General features: G+C 33.0%; 1 protein-coding gene across 1 annotated transcript in view; it reads left to right on the top strand.

Annotated features, from left to right (window-relative positions):
• Positions 1-17,918, top strand: part of LOC110997110 (poly(A)-specific ribonuclease PARN) — a 30,684-nt gene extending 12,766 nt beyond the window's left edge. Inside the window, exons 12-14 of the mRNA XM_022265096.2 lie at positions 15,880-15,911; positions 16,288-16,397; positions 17,648-17,918. Of these exons, the coding sequence (XP_022120788.2) occupies positions 15,880-15,911; positions 16,288-16,397; positions 17,648-17,893 (388 nt within the window). The 3' untranslated portion in view covers positions 17,894-17,918. The remainder of the gene's footprint in view (positions 1-15,879; positions 15,912-16,287; positions 16,398-17,647) is intronic.
• Positions 17,919-18,309: the final 391 nt, after the last annotated feature.

Below are 18,309 nucleotides of genomic sequence, written 5' to 3' on the forward strand. Positions count from 1 at the left end.
TGTTAAGTGTACCGCCGCCCATGGACACTCTCAATGCCAGAGGGCTCGCGAGTGCGTTGCCATTCTCAGGACAAATCAATTGTTTATATTGCTTGCTTATATCTTTGTTTATATTGCCTGAATAGTATTACTCCTCTAAATATAAAGTATGGAGATCATTTGAATTGTTTCATACATTGTTCAAGTATTAAATAGCCTCCTTACAAGAAGTAACTGACATATAATTTAGTTCAGGTCAAAGTCCAAACAATCCCGCTGTAATAAAGGCATCGTTCGATTATCGCTTGAGCAATTTGACGGTAACTACTGTTGGCTCGTTTTTGATTGAGTGTTGAATTATAGCCGTAAACGATTTCGTACGTTTTAATACATAGATACATTTACTTACAATGTTATTAAAAAGGTTGTTTAGACATGAAGAAATCGTTGCCATGGTAACAAACTCGTTCGTGTTCCGTAACTAATACGAAAAGCCTTTATTCACAAACCAAATAACATAACACACCTTTACATAGTTTTTAACCCAATTGGTAACGTACATTTCAACATTATTTTTTTTAAGCACAGTTATCAGCAGTCAGGTTGTCTTTCGATAGGTCATTTTTATACTTTTCAGTGATTAAAATTAAATAGATCAGATAAAACCTTGCTTCTTTTGATTGATACCCAATTTTTAGGACGTTTTTCAAGCTTAACACTTTATAATGATGAGATGATATCTTTTTAATTGAGTTAATTAAACACATACTTTTTCTTAGTTACTTTCTAGCTCTACAAATCGTTATACAATACAGACAATATATCATCCATTTAAGGAATTCACAGTATCCTATTGTAGTTAGTCTGTGGCTGCGCGCGCCACGAAGTAGGTCGGCATTCTCGCCTCCGTCGCGTCGCTTGCGCAGATGCGAGTTAAAGCTCGTGACATCGATCGTGTAGCCGTTCCTTATGAGTCATTAGTCGCAGCCGGTGTATCGGTAGTCGTGAGCCCGCCAAATTAATGGAGCTATGATCTATGGAAACTGCACCGTGCCTCTTGTTTGTACTTTACGGTCGAGCTGCCTAGCAGTGAGTTATGGCAATCCAATGAAATGTTTCGTATGAAAGCTGTGTTTTTAGCACTGACACCTACTAGATACCCCAAGCATTATCTCATGTGTACCTTTTTCAAAGAAAGCGTTTTGGCCACTCACCGATATCCAGATTGAGCGTTCTGATAAACGAGCTAGGTCTATCCCCATTTTCAATCAATTTCTTTGTTATAACTTTATTTTGTTCTTAAATGTACTTCTTCGTGTATGTTATGTTTGTCTATAAGTGCTTGTTAACTGATACATTGGTACAAGAACTAACAAAGTACTTTTTTGCGAGTGTCTTATTTATTTCGAAAACCAACACCTAACATAAATATGCTAAAGCATAGCTAACGATGGAATACAGTCAAAACCATTTACGACGATATCGTTTAGCATACCGCAACATACCGTTTTTAATTGACAAAAATCAAAATTCCCGGCTGAATTCTATTTTATTAGGTTCTTAATAACCTCATCAACTGTTACGACTATCGGTCGACTTCCTTATAACATATTTTGATTGTATTGTAAAAGGTTTTAACATTTACAAAAGGAAATCAATAATAAATTGATTTAACTAAGTAATAAACTAATTATTATCGATATTAACAGTCTCAAATCTTGTATAAATGTGCAATAATACCCTATCTGAAATGTACGATAAAATGACCTGCAAATTTTATGTGGTATTGAGTGGCCTCGAGTCATATTGCGGCGCGCGCGCTGTCACCTTGGATTAACACTTGATAGCATATTCTGTAGAATGGGAGTTGTCCCCTCCGATCAGATAAATGTTATCGTAATGAGTATTGAGTGGACGGTATCACTTGAAAATGGTGTTTTGCGAAATGTTAACAACGATTTTGTGAGCTAGTCACAACTTACATTCTGCATACAGAGAACAAGGAGATGACAGACGTCGTCGACTTTTGGGCCTAAGACATGTCGGTTTCCTCACGATGTTTTCCTACCTACGACCTCAGGTATGAGAGTCGAATGCTGGAGGCCAACACTGCTCTAATAAACTAAAGTACGTTGTATTATGAATTTAAATTTAAAATTTATAGATACATCATTTTAGTGTGCAAATTTCAATAAAACTTCTTTCTCACATAATAAACACAAAAACAAACGATTGCTACAACTCATCAATCGTAATTAGTATATACATTACAAACAAGCGATTAAAAAGAGTGGCGGAGAGTATCTTGCCAGTTCCAGTTGACTTGTACATGATTACCTATATGTTTTGAATTTGTGTTTGAGAATCAAAGACAAACAGTATTGGAGTAAAATTAATACGAAACTCATCTTTAATATTTTAAAGAAATAATTTGAATGAAAAGCCAGGTTTATATGGTACAAATATTTGTCATGATATATAACTCAGTTAGGTACATTTCTAAATGCCAAGTTATTCGCACAAAGGGTTCAGATAACGTCTTTATTCAGACAGTACTAATGGTGCCACCCGACGGCGCCTGCGATTGTGTGAAAGGACTTTTAGTAGGGTTGTCAGGTAATCAGACCCTCTGACCCAAGATACAGTTGAAACTGGGAGTGAGTTACGTTGCTGAAGAGCTTTCTTATAGTACAAACAAAGTTTTCTTCCGGCCATTTGTATAGTTAAAGTTCATAGTTGACTTACGCCCAAACTCTGCCTATGTCAATACATTTTTGCCCATCTGAGATATCTATCTTAATCCAAATATTGATAAAAGTGTGCCAGTAACCAATCGACTGATTATAATAGCCATCTGTCGATACAAGCTATCCATGGTAGGCCGGGGCGTCGTATATGGATAGACCTTTGTATGAAAATGATATTTCAACTGTGCCAATGTACTACCAAATTTTAACTCCAGTTTAAACAATTTAAAAGCTCTTGTTATATGTTTAAACATAAACATGTATGACTAGGAACACAAATCTAATTAAGTTATTGACGACGGTTATCTAATGATTATTCAATTCTTAATTTGAATTCTACACAATGCGATACGAATGATGAGATATCGATTAATTTGAAAGTACCTCCATTTAACATCACCTTTATAAAATGACAATAAATTGACTATTCATTTAATCCTGATGAAATCTTTGAACTGAAAACGGCAACAATTTGCTCCGGACACGTCACTCAGTGTAATTGGCTTGGTGGCTATTAGCTAATGAGATATAGAGATAGCATCAGCGGCGGTCGCGCAAAGCGATCGGTTATATCGTTAACGGGATGAGAGATAGCGGTAGCGGTAGCGGGAAGGAATTTGGGAATATTTGAGTAACATCATTTAAATCATCGTGATTGAGTTATTATTGTCTATACCAGTGGTAGGCAACCTTTTTTAATGGCGGGCCACAAAGTTAAAGAAATGCTATAGGGCCACAATTGTTAAAGGAGTGTGAGTGCTTTAAATCATAACATAACAAGTTGAATGTATTTTTTTCATCTATCTATGTCAATGCACCCTCGGGGGCCGAACTTTGTTAGTCTGTGACACTCATCACCGAGGTCGTAGGTTCGATTTCCGGTTGTGTACCATTGTAGTTTTTTCTATATGTACATTTAATAATTGCTCGAAGGGTGCGGATATAGGAAGGAAACCGGTTTGGCTTAGCTCTAAAAAGTCCACGGCATGTGTCAGGCACAGGAGGCTGATCACCTACTTGGCTATTGGATTGACATGATCATAAAAGAGCTACAGAAATCTTAGGTCTGGACCTAAAAAAGTTGTAGTACTACTGATATATTTTATTTATAGAAAGGTTATTTGATGTGTATTATCATTGACATATTTTCTCTTCTCAAGTAGGCATATTATGTTGTATATTTAACTAAGGCCAAGGTGTCCGAGAATCTTAAAAGTAATGTTAGTACAGTTATGCGTGTGTTTTAATAATATTTTTCATGTATTTAAAGTGAAGGTTAATAAAGAGTGAAATTATTGCATACCATCTCGATCACTTTGTGGAACCAGCGGCCCGCTGAAGTATTTTCGAACCAATTCGACTTAGGGTCCATCAAGAAAAGAGCGTACCAATTCTTAAAAGGCAACGCACTCGCGAGCCCTCCGCGTTGATAGTGTCTATGGGCTGCTGTGTCACTTAGCATCAGCTGAGCCTCCTGCCCGTTTGCCCCCTGTTCTATAAAAAAAATCCTGTAAACATTCATTTTCTGTCCTGAAAACAAAATATTGCTTATTATTTCTGGAACTAGGATAAAATAATGGTGCCATAAAATCTGACATTTTGAAGAAGCGTCTATATAGCTGTGTTTACAATACATGTAAGTGGTTGCCTGGAAGAGATCGCTCGAAATCGATAAGGCCGCCCGTTATCCATTTCATTTAATTTACAATTCTATTCTTTCTGCTACGAAGTTTTAATAAATAAATACGTTAAAATTATGTTGACACAGTCTTACCTGTACATGGGACATCATTTTTATAGTCTGTCGCTTATGTTATTCATGTGTTCGCACCCTTAGTGGTGACAGGGCAGGCGAGGAGAAGAGATACTAGTGATGTAACCATGTTTGCGATAGGTATGTGTGAGACGATACGGAACACGAGACGCCATGGATGAATTATTCAGCCATCGTAGTGTGGGCTCTACTGTGAAAGAATGTTGCCTTTTAAAACTAACGATACTTGGCAAGTTGAGAATGAAATGTGTTCTAAATTCAAATAAGTTTCCAAATTCGAATTAAATTATTCGAAATAAAAGTTGTTGGTTATATGAAGCTTACAGAATGTTATTAATTGATTTTTTTTTCACACTCGTATTGATTGTATGTTTACATTGAATTGGCTCCAAAACTACATGACCGATTTGAAATTTCCTTCACCTTTAGATTACACATTATTCCTGATGAACTAATATTTTGTATATAATGTAACCTAAGGTTTACATTACATACAAAATTATACATTATATAGAGGGATTTACTTTTTCATGGGTCCTTTTTTAAATACTGTCCTGTTCACTGTTAACATATTTTTTAATTGGCATTGTCCATTCCTTTTGTCTAAATAACTATATTTTTGCACTTGACACACATGTCCTATGTATTTTTGGACTCCGCTTGCCTTATCTTTTTTTTTCTCAATCGTTGCCTGGCAGAGAACGCACGAAAGCGATAAGTCTGGCGGCCTTAGCCTTTTCATTTAACTATGTGAAAAGTATCATATTTATGTATGCAACGAAGTGTTAATAATTAAATATATAAATCGCGACTCCACCTCGAAAATTCGGTAAACATAAATCATTATTTTAGCTCACTTTTATCACTATCTATAATTGATTGCAACAAATTGATACGAGGGAACGCAATAAAAAGGAGCACCTTTATTGGTGTCTCCTCACCGATAAGGCATATATAATTAAAAGCCGCCTGTATTCATTAAAACTAAGGAAAAAGTACACGGACGTACAGTCGCCAGCAGAATACCGTTGAAATATAATTACCTACTATAGGGCATTTATCATTTATTACTTGTTAGTGTGGTCATTATTATTATTAAAGCCTTATTAATGAATCTATACAACAACTGATTTTTTTATTTAACAATACTAATTTTAAACTCGTGATCAGTTTTTTTATTATACTGTACTATTATATTAATATAAATAAAATTTGAGTGATAACGTAAGCTTTTCTTATGTTAAGCAATTTCAAAATTAAATAGTTCAACTTAGCACACATTTGATATAATTATATCCCTTCGTCTGAAATTTCAATGTCAAATACTTTCTTGATTTTGGCACTAACCACACTTGGGGTCTGTTTCACAATGTATGGATAAAGTACCAAATACCTATGCAACACGTAAATTATTCGAAAGATAAAAGTTACGAATAAGATACTTCGCCTTTCATGACGAATAGCGGTATCTGACGGTCGTGAAAAGCAAAAATATTGTTTTTCCTACCAATAAGTAATAAATAGCTTATTTGGAACTTATCCGGATATTTTGAAACAGACCCTCAATATAATAAATATTTGTTCGTCGTGTAGTCCATAATGCTGTGGTATCCCGGGAAAATATTACATAAAATACAACAAATTCCCAAGCGAAATTAGACAATTATCGCTAAATAAATTCAAAACTCTCTTGATGAAGCCTTTTATAAATTTGACAATTATTTAAAAGATCCTAAACCTTGGGATTTATTTGTTCAAAATTAAACAATTTGTATGTCCAAAACTTGGTGATTAAAAGTGTGACAGACGCCTTTGACTTGCGAACTGGTAGTAAATGTAAAATTAGAATCTATTTAACATTTTTTTTGTGACGTTCATAAGCGTACTTGGTTAATATATGAATAATGTTATTTGGAGTGTCGAATATTAATTTTGGTTTAAAGAACAGGCTTCATCTGCTTTATATAAATCCTTTAATGTCACTGCTTTGGAATTTAAATTGAATTTGCTTTTGAGCACAAGTGTACGAAACGTTAAATACTTGATCAAATCTCGCACGCGACTGAAATGTCTTGGAAATCGTTTACACGGTGACTTTAAACACTCGAAGTATTTGTAATTCTTTTAATGGTTTCGATAGTGTGGTTCTTTCATTTTAGTTTAGTTGTGTTGTGGTTGTGATGATTACAATTGTAAAATTGTGCTGTTTCATTTAGATATTAGTTACCTTCTGTTTCTCTCTTTTTTATAAAGAACAGGGGGCAAACGGGCAGGAGGCACACCTGATGTTAAGTGATATCGCCGCCAATGGATTCTGGATGCTACAGGGCTCGCGAGTGCGTTGCCCTTTTAAGAATTTGTACGCTTTTTTCTTGAAGGACCCTTTAATCGGCAGCTCCTGTCTGAACGTCGTTCAGATTTCTCGCTAGTACTATATAAAAAACAGATTGCACAAGGCAACGCACGGCCTTATCGCTAACAAGCGATTTCTTCCAGTATATAATTCTAGAATTAACGAACGTCGTATGTACTAATAATTAATGTTGGTGTAGTGACTTCGGTGCTTAAGTAGGTAGTAGGTAGGTTACGCCCACACAGCCCGACGTAGGCAATCTCTTCTACTCTAACATTGCGTTTATTCGTTACATGGAAATTAACATTTTATTGTCGCTCATATTCGCGAGTGCGTGATGTTGTACGCGAGTGGTTAATATAGAGTTAAAATAAAATCTTATTGAAAGCACCGTGATGATCATGGAATCGTACATAATATTGTTTTCTAATGAATTTATTCGTTATTCTTTAATAATAAAGGCAGGTTATATAGAGTTTATTGCCAGTTCTTCTCTTCCGTTCTACGCCTTTGACTTGAGAACTGGCAGTATATGTAAAATTAGAAGCATTTTTAATGTATATTTCTTATTTGACGTTCATAAGTGTACATTACGTTACCTACATGAATAAATGATTTTTGATTTGATTTGACATGAGGCAAAATAGCGGCATATTTATACTTTGTTAGACTACCAAATCCAATGATAATAATAATTTGAATTTTTGATTTGAATACTGCATTACCATAATTACATTTTTACATAGATGCAATGAAAGACATCTAAAGATCAAAAGGGCTATGTTTAATGCAAGAAAGGCGTGTATTGAAAGCACTTATTTAAGCTCAAAGGTGTCTACAGCAAAATCGTGATCGGCTCAATTGGCCCAATATGAATTAGGAGATATCCGTATAAGACTATCGCATTAAGGAAAGTGTCCTTTTGTGAATTTGGAAATCAAATATACCATTTACGGTTTGGAGTTTGGCTGTATGCCTAACTGGTGATAATTTCAATAAATTGTTTACTAACTTAAAGGTCGGCCATGCATATCAACGGATTGCGTTTGCATTTCGTTTGTTCCCCTGGTATATAAAATTTCAAATTTCTGAGTTTCGTTTTTATTTCTAATATATATTTGCCTGCAGAGTTAATAGATTTTAAACTAACTATATATCGACATATTTGTATGTTCGCAGAGTGAATACAAAGTAGCGATATTGTATATATTATGTGTTTAATTTTATATATGTACTTTATTATATTTTATTAAATGTTTCTCGCATTATCGTATTGACAGAGTCTGTAAGGATAATGTGTGTATTTCTATGATAAATAAAATAAAAAATATATATAAACTATTTCGCGATTAGCTTAGGTTAACATGCAACATGTTTTTACGATTCTTAGCGCTAAGTAACGACTCTGAATACTTGTACTCACGGTATTAGCGTACAAGTGTTAATTAAAAATGAATGAATCATAGAAAAAAATCATTTATTTTCCATTGATAACAGTTGCTTCAACAATAATTTCTCTTAGTCGATTTAATACAAGCGCTGGTTTTACTGTACATTCCAATACAAAGAGATTTTAAAAATTCTTGTACCGTATTATCCCTTAAGATAATTGTTTCAAATTTCTGTGCCAACGTTGAAAAATAGATTTAGTAATTACTTGGAATAATGTAGGTCTATTCATGTTTTGAAATAAGTATACGGCTTACTTACCACTATGATATTTCAATATGTAAAATATAGTAAATGATAAAGCAGAAGAGCCTTGAAAAATGTCTTCCTAGAAATATTTGTAACGCGAGAAGGTGCATGTAAGCCTGCCCTAACCAGGTGTAAACGAAGATTTAGTATGGCGCTGTAAAATAAATACTGGTAGCAACGTCCTTAATCAGAACCTAAAATGTTCGGTGTCTTAACTGATTTGTTTAAACCAAATGTAATTAAAAGAATGTCATTTGATGTAGGGCAAGTGTGATTCTGCTATAGAACCGAACTGTAGTTGACATATGAGACGAAATGTCTTTAGATCTCACATGTGAGTGTGGAAAAATTATTTATGTTGTGAATACACTACAGTAACATTATCTCTATATATAAAATTATCGTGTCACAAAATGTTGTTACCATACTCCTCTGTAACGGCTCGAATGATTCTTATGAAATTAATAATGCATATTCAGTAGGTCTGAGAATCGGCTACTATCTATCTTTCGAACCTTTTTTTTTTTTTTTTTATAGAACAAACGGGCAGGAGGCTCACCTGATGTTAAGTGATACCGCCGCCCATGGACACCCTCAATGCCAGAGGGCTCGCGAGTGCGTTGCCGGCCTTTTAAGAATTGGTACGCTCTTTTCTTGAAGGAAAAAGGAGTGTCCAGCCAAATATTTTTATTTCTTAGACAATTTTTTTTGTATTTACAAAAATAAAAATACATACAACCCTTAATTTTCACCCCTCTACAAAAAACCCCTATTTTTTATTTGTTGGTTTTAAACACAGAAAAATTGACAGAAAAAACGTTTTCTGTGGGATAGCATAGCAAAATGTTCCATGTTGGTATAAACTAAAAGGCAGGCTAGGTAAAATCACACTATATATAATTATAAATAATTTTTCTGTGTGTGTGTGTCACTGAACTCCTCTTAAATGGCTGGAACGATTTGAATGAATTCATTTGTATGTATTTTTAATTAAAATTATTATTAATTTTAATTAAAAATACTAGCGGATAAACAAATTTTGATAAGCAACTTGGTAGTTATACATTCTACTAATTATAAAAATACATTAAAAAAGATGTTTTTTAGCAAATAACCGAGGAGTAATAATCCTGCAGCCGTATCTTAGACCATTAATTCAGTTTAACTCAAGTTACCATGGTATTATTAGACTAGCCGGAACAAAGTTAGCCGGGTCAGTTATAGATACCTACTTAATAAACAAAACAAGTCTTTTCTAGAACACAATAGTTTAGTTTTTTATCTTGTTTGTATTTTAAAAGATCGAAGTCTCCAGACAGCGGTAAGCATTTACTAAAAGCATATATCGTTAAAATTATGTTATAAATATTCATTTATGTTACTTATTTACACAATATGTTGTAGTTCTATAAAAAGTCAAATATGCTTAACACCTGTTTTATAATTACTTTTTCATAGTGCTAATTAAAGCTACGTATTTACATGATTGAGATATGACACTTATGCTACTGTATTTGTTATCGTCGATATGTGGAATTTGTCTTTTTTAAGTATCCGTTTTTTTAAAGTAATTATTAAAGTATTCATACAGTTAAAACACCGGCTATGTGGGAAAAATACTGGATGCCGGGTACATAACTAGGAATTCATATAAAAATATGTCATTCATTCAAGCACTTTATATCGAACACACAGTGTTGATAGTCTAATTCTTGAAACTCCTATTCATAAAACTGACTTCTATTACCCCTTCTTTACTAAGAATTTATATCAAACGAGTTTTACTCGACGAGACTTTAAATTTATGTAAAAATCTTCTTTTTAATAATGTTTCTTCTGCCTCGGAATTAGCTACTACTTACATTAATTGTGAGTCAGTTAACCTATGGCAGAGTCTTTTACATGTCTGTTTATACATATTATTAGATTTTTTTCTTTAGATTTCATTTTATTAAATTTTAGTTATCGTTACATGTTATTTTTATTTTCTTTTTTTAATTGTGCACGTCTTGTACTTTACCCTCTGTTTATTTAATTTTTATGGTTTCATATTAGAATGCCTGGAAGAAATCGCTTGCTGGCGATAAGGCCCCCCGTTGCCTAATAACTTGTGTAACCTACTTACTTTTTGTATTTTTTTATACGTATATTATGGCAACGAAGTATAGATACATAAAATAAACTGTATCTGTTCGTGTATTTTTTCAAGGTTGTTGTAACCTCATCGAAAATAATTAATCCTTATACTTTAATTGAAACTACTGCCGACACCGCTTACGACGACATCGTTTAGAACAACATATTTGTCATTTAGGCAAGTAGGTGATCAACCTTATGACACACGCCGTCGAATACATCGTCGTTTCCTTCACCATACGAGCAATTTTAATGCACACATAGACAGAAAGTCTATTGGTACACAGCCAGGATCGAATCTCAGGGATGAGAATCGCACGGTGAACATATATATTATAATACCGTTGTCAAAGATTTTTGTTTGGTAATTTTAAATAAAAACCAATTCGCCTAACAGCAACAACACAGGTGTTCAGAAATGATCGATCAATATTAACGCTAATAAATAAATTGTGCTTACAATTATATTTGTAATAAAATTCCGCACGACATAACGACTCCGATATTCCATGAAAGCGAATACAGTTTCGGCTTAATTTGTCATACATGCAAATTATGAGGACAAGTTATTTTAATTATATTTGACTTTTCCTGTCAGTGTTGAACAAATGAACGGTGTAAAGAAATTGCAGTGTTATCATTTATCGGTGGTACAGGTTTTATTTATTTCGTGTTACAGCTAACATAAATTACCTATATACAACATAATATAACGATTGTACTAAACATATTCAAATTCAAAAATCATTTATTCATATAGGTAACATAATGTACACATAATGTACTTATGAACGACAAAAAAAGATACACATTAAATGATTCTAATTTGACATTTACTGCCAGTTCTCAAATCGAGGGCGTAGAACGGAAGAGAAGAACTGGCAATAAATATAATGTAGTCAAAAATGTAATACGAAATATAAACCGGAAAGGTTCAAATATTTACAAAAGAAAAAAAAATAATTAAATTAAATACGTTATAAAGTGAGAGTAAATATGATAAGGGCTTACTACAAATGTATTAATAATGATTTTAACGTAAATATACTGGTCAGTTAGCAAATTAGTACATATTTTTTGATATTCTGATTTGAGTCTGTATCGGTTACAAGTACGTTGAATGGGCATCCCTACTTATCGGCAAAGACAGAGGGTGTAGGCCGAGAGAAAAGGCTTGTGCACGCAAATCTCAGTACTCTTTTAAAATAGCAAATCATCAAACAACACTTATTTTTAAATAAATTGCAAATTAATTAAAAACCTGCCTGGCACCCAGGCCTAGATAATCGTTAACTTTATAGTCAGCTTTTTCTTTAATACATTTCTTAAATTTATTGAAAGACAAAGATGAAATAGCCTGGGATTTTGTTAAAGAAAAGTATCCATTTCGTTATTAAATTAAAAGCGGGGACGGTACCATAATGGCTAGGTTGTGTTATGAAATAAACATTATAACATATAAATCTTTCTACGCACGCGTCTATGGGTCTAACATGAAACGGTTTGTTTTCATATGAGGCTTAATTAAGACCATATATAGTGACAGAAACCAGGCTTTGACGCGTATTTTCATTTGTTGAGACGGTAAATTGTGTGCAAAGTAACACTGTGTTTCTTCGTGTATTAAATTATTAGATAAATGTATTTTTAAATTATTGATTTTTTCGTAATCGATAATGGGTTTTGTATGTCAAAACCAGTTAATTAAATTTACAGAATTATATTATATTTAATTAAATTATAGCCTTTTTATTATACATGGGACATAGCATTATTATTATTATTTTTTTCGTAGATTGTCTTTTTCTTCCACTTTTGGGTCCAATCTTCTTCATTCTGGCCTTTCTATGGCCACTCTACCCCATGTTGTTCCCGCGACTTGTCTAATGTCGTCGTCCCACCTTTTTTGTGGTCCTCTTTCTCTTACAATACAAACTAAAATAAATAGAAATATACGAAAATACAAACTAAAATAAACAGAAATATATTATAAATTTCTTGTAAATTAACTAACATATTATAAATTAGAATTTCATTAATTGTAATAGAATTACTACCATTGTTATCGTTATTATATATTTTTGTAATTAATGGCAAAACGTGAGGCGTAACCGAAAAATGTGACGGTATTTTTTTTTCCAACGCCGCGCCGCTAAAGAAGTTTCAATTCAAACAATAATCTATGCTCTCGTAATCTCACACTACGGAAGTGCAACCGCAGGTGTAGTGTTCTATGCAAATAGACATTAGTTATTTAACTATAAATAAGCTAATAAACATGATAACTAAATGACATTTGACCAGGTGTATATTAAAGCATTTTTCTTGTCCTCTTAGATTATAATAACTATTTTTAATGTATTATAGATATGCCATGTATATTGTTTCTAGAAAACATTTCTATAGTTCCATAAAAAAAAACTATTTACAATAATAAAAATAGGGTTTGATTATAGAGCGGTGAAAATTAGGGGTTGTATGTATTTTTGTATGTTGTATCTTAAAAAAATATGATAAATATGATAAAATGAATATAGCTTAATAGTCGCGTTTTTATAAAAAAATATAAAACTATGGGAATATGTCTAAATTAATAAAATATCATAACAACGATAATTCCACTAAATGACTAGAATTTCACACTTACAATAATTCCTTAAAATTGTGCAAACTTAAGTACGCACGTATTGCCTGCGAGTATATTAATACTGTGTCTTATAAATAATACTAACTATTTTTAAAACCATTAATAATTATCGTGTTTAATAGAAACATCTGAGAGCAGTCAGAACAGCTGTTCTTGATCTATTAACGACGATCGTATGGCTTATTAGTGGCATAGGAGCGTCGTTATCCTCTCAGGTGCTTATCTAACGTCATATGCCTTATTTGGCCCCTTTGATAAATGCATTAAGCGGTAGCTTAAGCAATGGGTCAGTATCGACCACCGGCCTGGTTGCCCTTTCATGACCCTTGAAGCATTAACTTCCTAGTGGTTCGCGCACTTTTTTAATGTTGTAAAGTTATTAGAGTTTATTGCCAGTTCTTCTCTTCCGTTCCACGCATTGAATGAACTATATTTCTTTTTTGAAGTTCATAAGTGTACATTATGTTACCTACATTAATAAATGTTTTTTTAATTTGAATTCAAATTGAACTATTCAGTCAAACAGAAAAGAGCAATTCAACACGTAATTGAAATGATTAAAAAAAGCTAATATTTTGTATGGAGACATTTATTATAGAACGGGGAAAACTGATAGGAGGGCTGATGTTGAGTGATAGAGTGCGTTGCCGGCCTTTTATGACTATTCTTAATACCCATGTACGCTCTTTTCTTGAAAGATCCCAAGTTGAAGTTGTTCGGAAATATTTAATTTTAAATAGGTATAGGAAAGGTTTAATAGATCATCATCAAATTTAATGTATAAAAGAATTCTGTTTTGTCAGGATAAGTCCAATGAAACGAGCAATTATGCGATAAAATTCATAACAAAAAATTAGTGTAAAAAAAATATTTAAATGTCTTATAACAAATAAAAAAAGGATCGTATTATGGTAAATTTACGTTAAAATACAGTAGCAAAATTAAATTCCCTGAATAGATGCGCGCTTAATTACATTAAACACTTTGAATAAAAAGCAGAATCAAGGTGCTAAAACACAATTAAAAATAAAGTGGCAGCCGCACGGTAATCGTGAGTGTGCTGTAATTCGGGACGTGTTCCCGCGACAGGTGAATACTAACCTCCTTGGATACACAGGACACAATTAGCGTACCAATTAAATAGGCATCACAGAAAAAAAATCCACAGAGCAAAGCGTTGTGCGGATTGTCAATGTCAATTTTATGGTAATTCGATTATCTACGATTCTGTATTCAAATTTGCCGATAGTTATCTATAGGCTATATTGCGAAATATTTTATATTAAGTTGAAACAATATTTGGTTTGGCGTAGATATGTGGGATCCCTCTGTAACTTCCACCGCATTTACCATGGATATTGTTTAGACGAGTTGTTCTGACTAATACCTGCAGCTGAGTTTCTTCACCGGACGTCAAGGCAAAATACAAATTGCCATCCGTATCGCTAGCCTCCTGTGATTCATGTGTCCATGGGCATTATTAATTAAACATCAAGTGAGCCCCGGTCTCGTTTGATTCCTGTTACATAAAAAAGTTTTTGCTTGATTTAAATTTATATGTATGTTGACTGTTAAACTAGTTGTAAAGCTGTTCTCTATTTAGTTTTTGTGTGTTAAAGAATTAGAATACAGTCAGCTGTTGGTCTAACTCATGCGTGACAAGTTTTTACATTACGCTTACAAGTTATGTACTAAGCAAATGTTATTTATTATGTAAACATACAATTTATATGAATTACATTAGATTCCCAATAGAGACGAGTTAATTTTTGTTATTGCACGCCTATATCATACTAATAACTCAGTGTATTTTAGTTATGTCTTGAGAGGTTTGGTAAAGGATTTGCCGGTTGTATGACATTTCCTTGGGTCATAATTAACCTATCATAACTTGTATATTAATGACCAAATTGTCATTTTATAACAATTACCTCTTTTGTTGCATTAAAATAATAGTATTGATAAATAATAATAATAAAAGCGATTTAATGGCTGGCTGAGTATTCTTAAATCTAATTCTCGTAGCAAAGTAATAAATTTATTAGCAACGACGTTGGTCAGGTTGTATGTTGACATAGGCCTAAATTGTTTCCACGTCTCTCCTTGGCAGACCTTAACCATCCTTTTGGTGGATCGTCCTCCCATCTTTTGTTTTTCCCCTTCTTATTTTATTTACCGTCCCTCGGGTGCCACTCTATTTCATCCTTAGTCTTTTCTTTGTTATTTCTGTTGTGATTGTTCGTAATCGACATCGAATCCAGTATAGGCGATTTCAGTTTTCCATCCGGAGATCGAATCCGGCAATTCGCCTATCTAAGTCTGATAACAGCCCTCACGAACATAAATAATATTAAATGCACGCTTAGCGATCAAATGAACCTCTTATTAAGATGTATGAGTGTATAAATGTATGAAATTTTTTGCTTAACTAATTGGACACAAGGCAGGAATGTGTTCGCACGGTTTGGGCTCGGCTGCTTTTTGCATTGAATAATTTATGACATTTTTTCCCATTTTGCTCATTCGTTTTCTACTTTTATTACAGAAATGAAACCGACGCTTCACGGAACGATGACGGTACGTGAATTATTTAATAATATAATATTATTAATATTATGAAGGCCAATGGTTGAATATCTAGGAACTAATTCAAATTGAAAAACGATCTTTATTTTATAACAAAAAAAGAGTGACGCCACAACATTACCTGTATATTTTGTATCTGTTCCGTTATGACTTGTTTTAACAAATAGATAAGGTTGTCAGCCTCTTGAGTTTGACACACGCCGTCGTCTTTTTTAGTCTGTAGTAGCATGCACATAGACAGTAAGTCTATTGGTAAACTCTTAGAGCGGCCCCTGTTTAATCGTATATTTTTCACGATAGTATAAAAGTAGTTGTAAAAGATTATATGTCCTACTTCGGTCATTACTTCACGTTTTTTATTTTTAAGGTATCCATTGCATTGATATTGGCTCGCCGATTAAACGCAGGAGATCCAGTAGCTTAAGCACACCTGGCAAGAAAGTCGTGAGGAAGCGCACGTCTTCTGGGATCTTCCAGGTATATTGTCTACCGCTGTAAGCCTGCTCTAATGTTTATGGAAAAAATAAAACGTTATTAAGTAATATTTAGAAGGATTTAGAAAAGTACTGTTTTATGGTTCACATATAATTAAGGGTTTGAGGGTGAGATGCAGACCAGAACTACTATATGGAGTCCATCACGTTCAGATTTGTATTAAAAATACTTGAAGTCACTGCTATATTGGCGTCACCAAACTGACTTATGTAATCTAAAATACTGATAATAATGAATTGATGTTTAACACATTGCACAGGTTTCTACGTTAATCAAATTAGTACGTGTGTTAAAATTTATTTTAATGGTGATATTTTATTGATGATATTCTTTAAAGATTTTACAATGAATGCGTATTATAACATATTATGATATTTATGTCAGTCTTTACAGGTTAGTAAAAAAAAATATCTGTAATCATACTAAAAACAAAATAAATCTTATGAAGTTTTATTTTTCTCTATACGATAATGTTAATTAGATTTTATCTGTCTTGATTGCGACTCGGATTCAACCGTGTCTGAATCTCATCCTCATCCGTTGTAGATGTCCTATGCCTTTAATAAAAAAAAACATTAAGCCTATTTTTAAAAAGTTGTGGAAAATTTAAGATATTGTTAAATCTGCAGTTAGAAAAGGAAAGACTTTTGATGATAAATTGTTGTTGTAATAAAATTATTTGTGAATAAGAATAATATTGTTGATTGGGCTTACTCTTTTCAGTTGACTGACGGATAATGGTAACAAAATAAAATTCATTTTGGGCCATTGTTGTTGTGTCAAAATTGTCATTGTCAAAACACGATTAGGCGGGAAACCTTTCAAAATGGCGGATTTGAGTGCCAGATCGTATTAGTAATGTTTACCGTAGTCATCTATCTCTTTTCATCACAGTGTAAAAATATTTGACAGGAAGAGACGAAATAATTTTCAGATTTAATTAAAAGTTATTATTTTAGTTTTATTACAATGTTTTAATTATTGTAATTTGTCTTTTTCTATCAAATGTTGGTTTTGCTATGATTATGAGGGACAGAAGATTGGTTTTATAGTCTGATTAATTATCAGATGTCTTAAATATGAAACGTGTTGTATTTTTGACAGAAATCTTAATGTTGTTGAAGTAATCGTTATTAATGAAAGTTAAAGATATTTTGTGAAATCACTCTTATTCGATGTACCATAAACAAATTTAATATCAAGTGAAGTACGTAAAATATTACTTTTTATAGGTTGAGGAGTCAGAGCCTCCACTTAAGAGGCCAGAAATTCCCCAAAAGGAAACCGGGAAGGAAAAAACGCGGGAAATTCAGACCAACGGTGGGCGGAAAGTATCCGAAGAGAAAAAGAAAGAGAAGGCCGCAAGTTTGAAGAGGAAAGATATAGAAATAAGAAAAGACATGGTATTAGATAAGTTTGATAGTAAAAGTACGGCACAGTGTGTAACGGCTTTCAAAGAAAATGATTGTTGGGATTAATAATAATTAATAAATGTAACCTTTATTTTGATGTTTTAATTGTCCTCTTCAATTAGGTAAGTTATTCGTAGTAGTTCTCTTCTTCTTTTCTTCTCAGTCGCATGCTTCTACTGCCGCCCATAGACACTCACATTTCCAGAAGGCTCGCAAGTGCGATCGCGGCCCTTTAAGAATTAGTAAGCTGTTCTAAAAGTATAGAAACCTATATTTTTTAACTGAGTCGGCTTAGTTAATTAACTGTAACTTAAATTTAACCCTATTAATTTAATAATATCACAAATAGACATAATATAGGAAACAGATATTCAATTTTCAACGATCTTGATGACTTTTAATTGCAGATAAAAAATTAATTACGCGACTACCCACAGACAGTAATTAACTATATGCAGCTTTTTAAATAACAACAACCAATT

The sequence above is a fragment of the Pieris rapae genome, chromosome 17 (assembly GCF_905147795.1).
Source record: "Pieris rapae chromosome 17, ilPieRapa1.1, whole genome shotgun sequence".
In the NCBI taxonomy this organism is placed as follows: domain Eukaryota; kingdom Metazoa; phylum Arthropoda; class Insecta; order Lepidoptera; family Pieridae; genus Pieris; species Pieris rapae.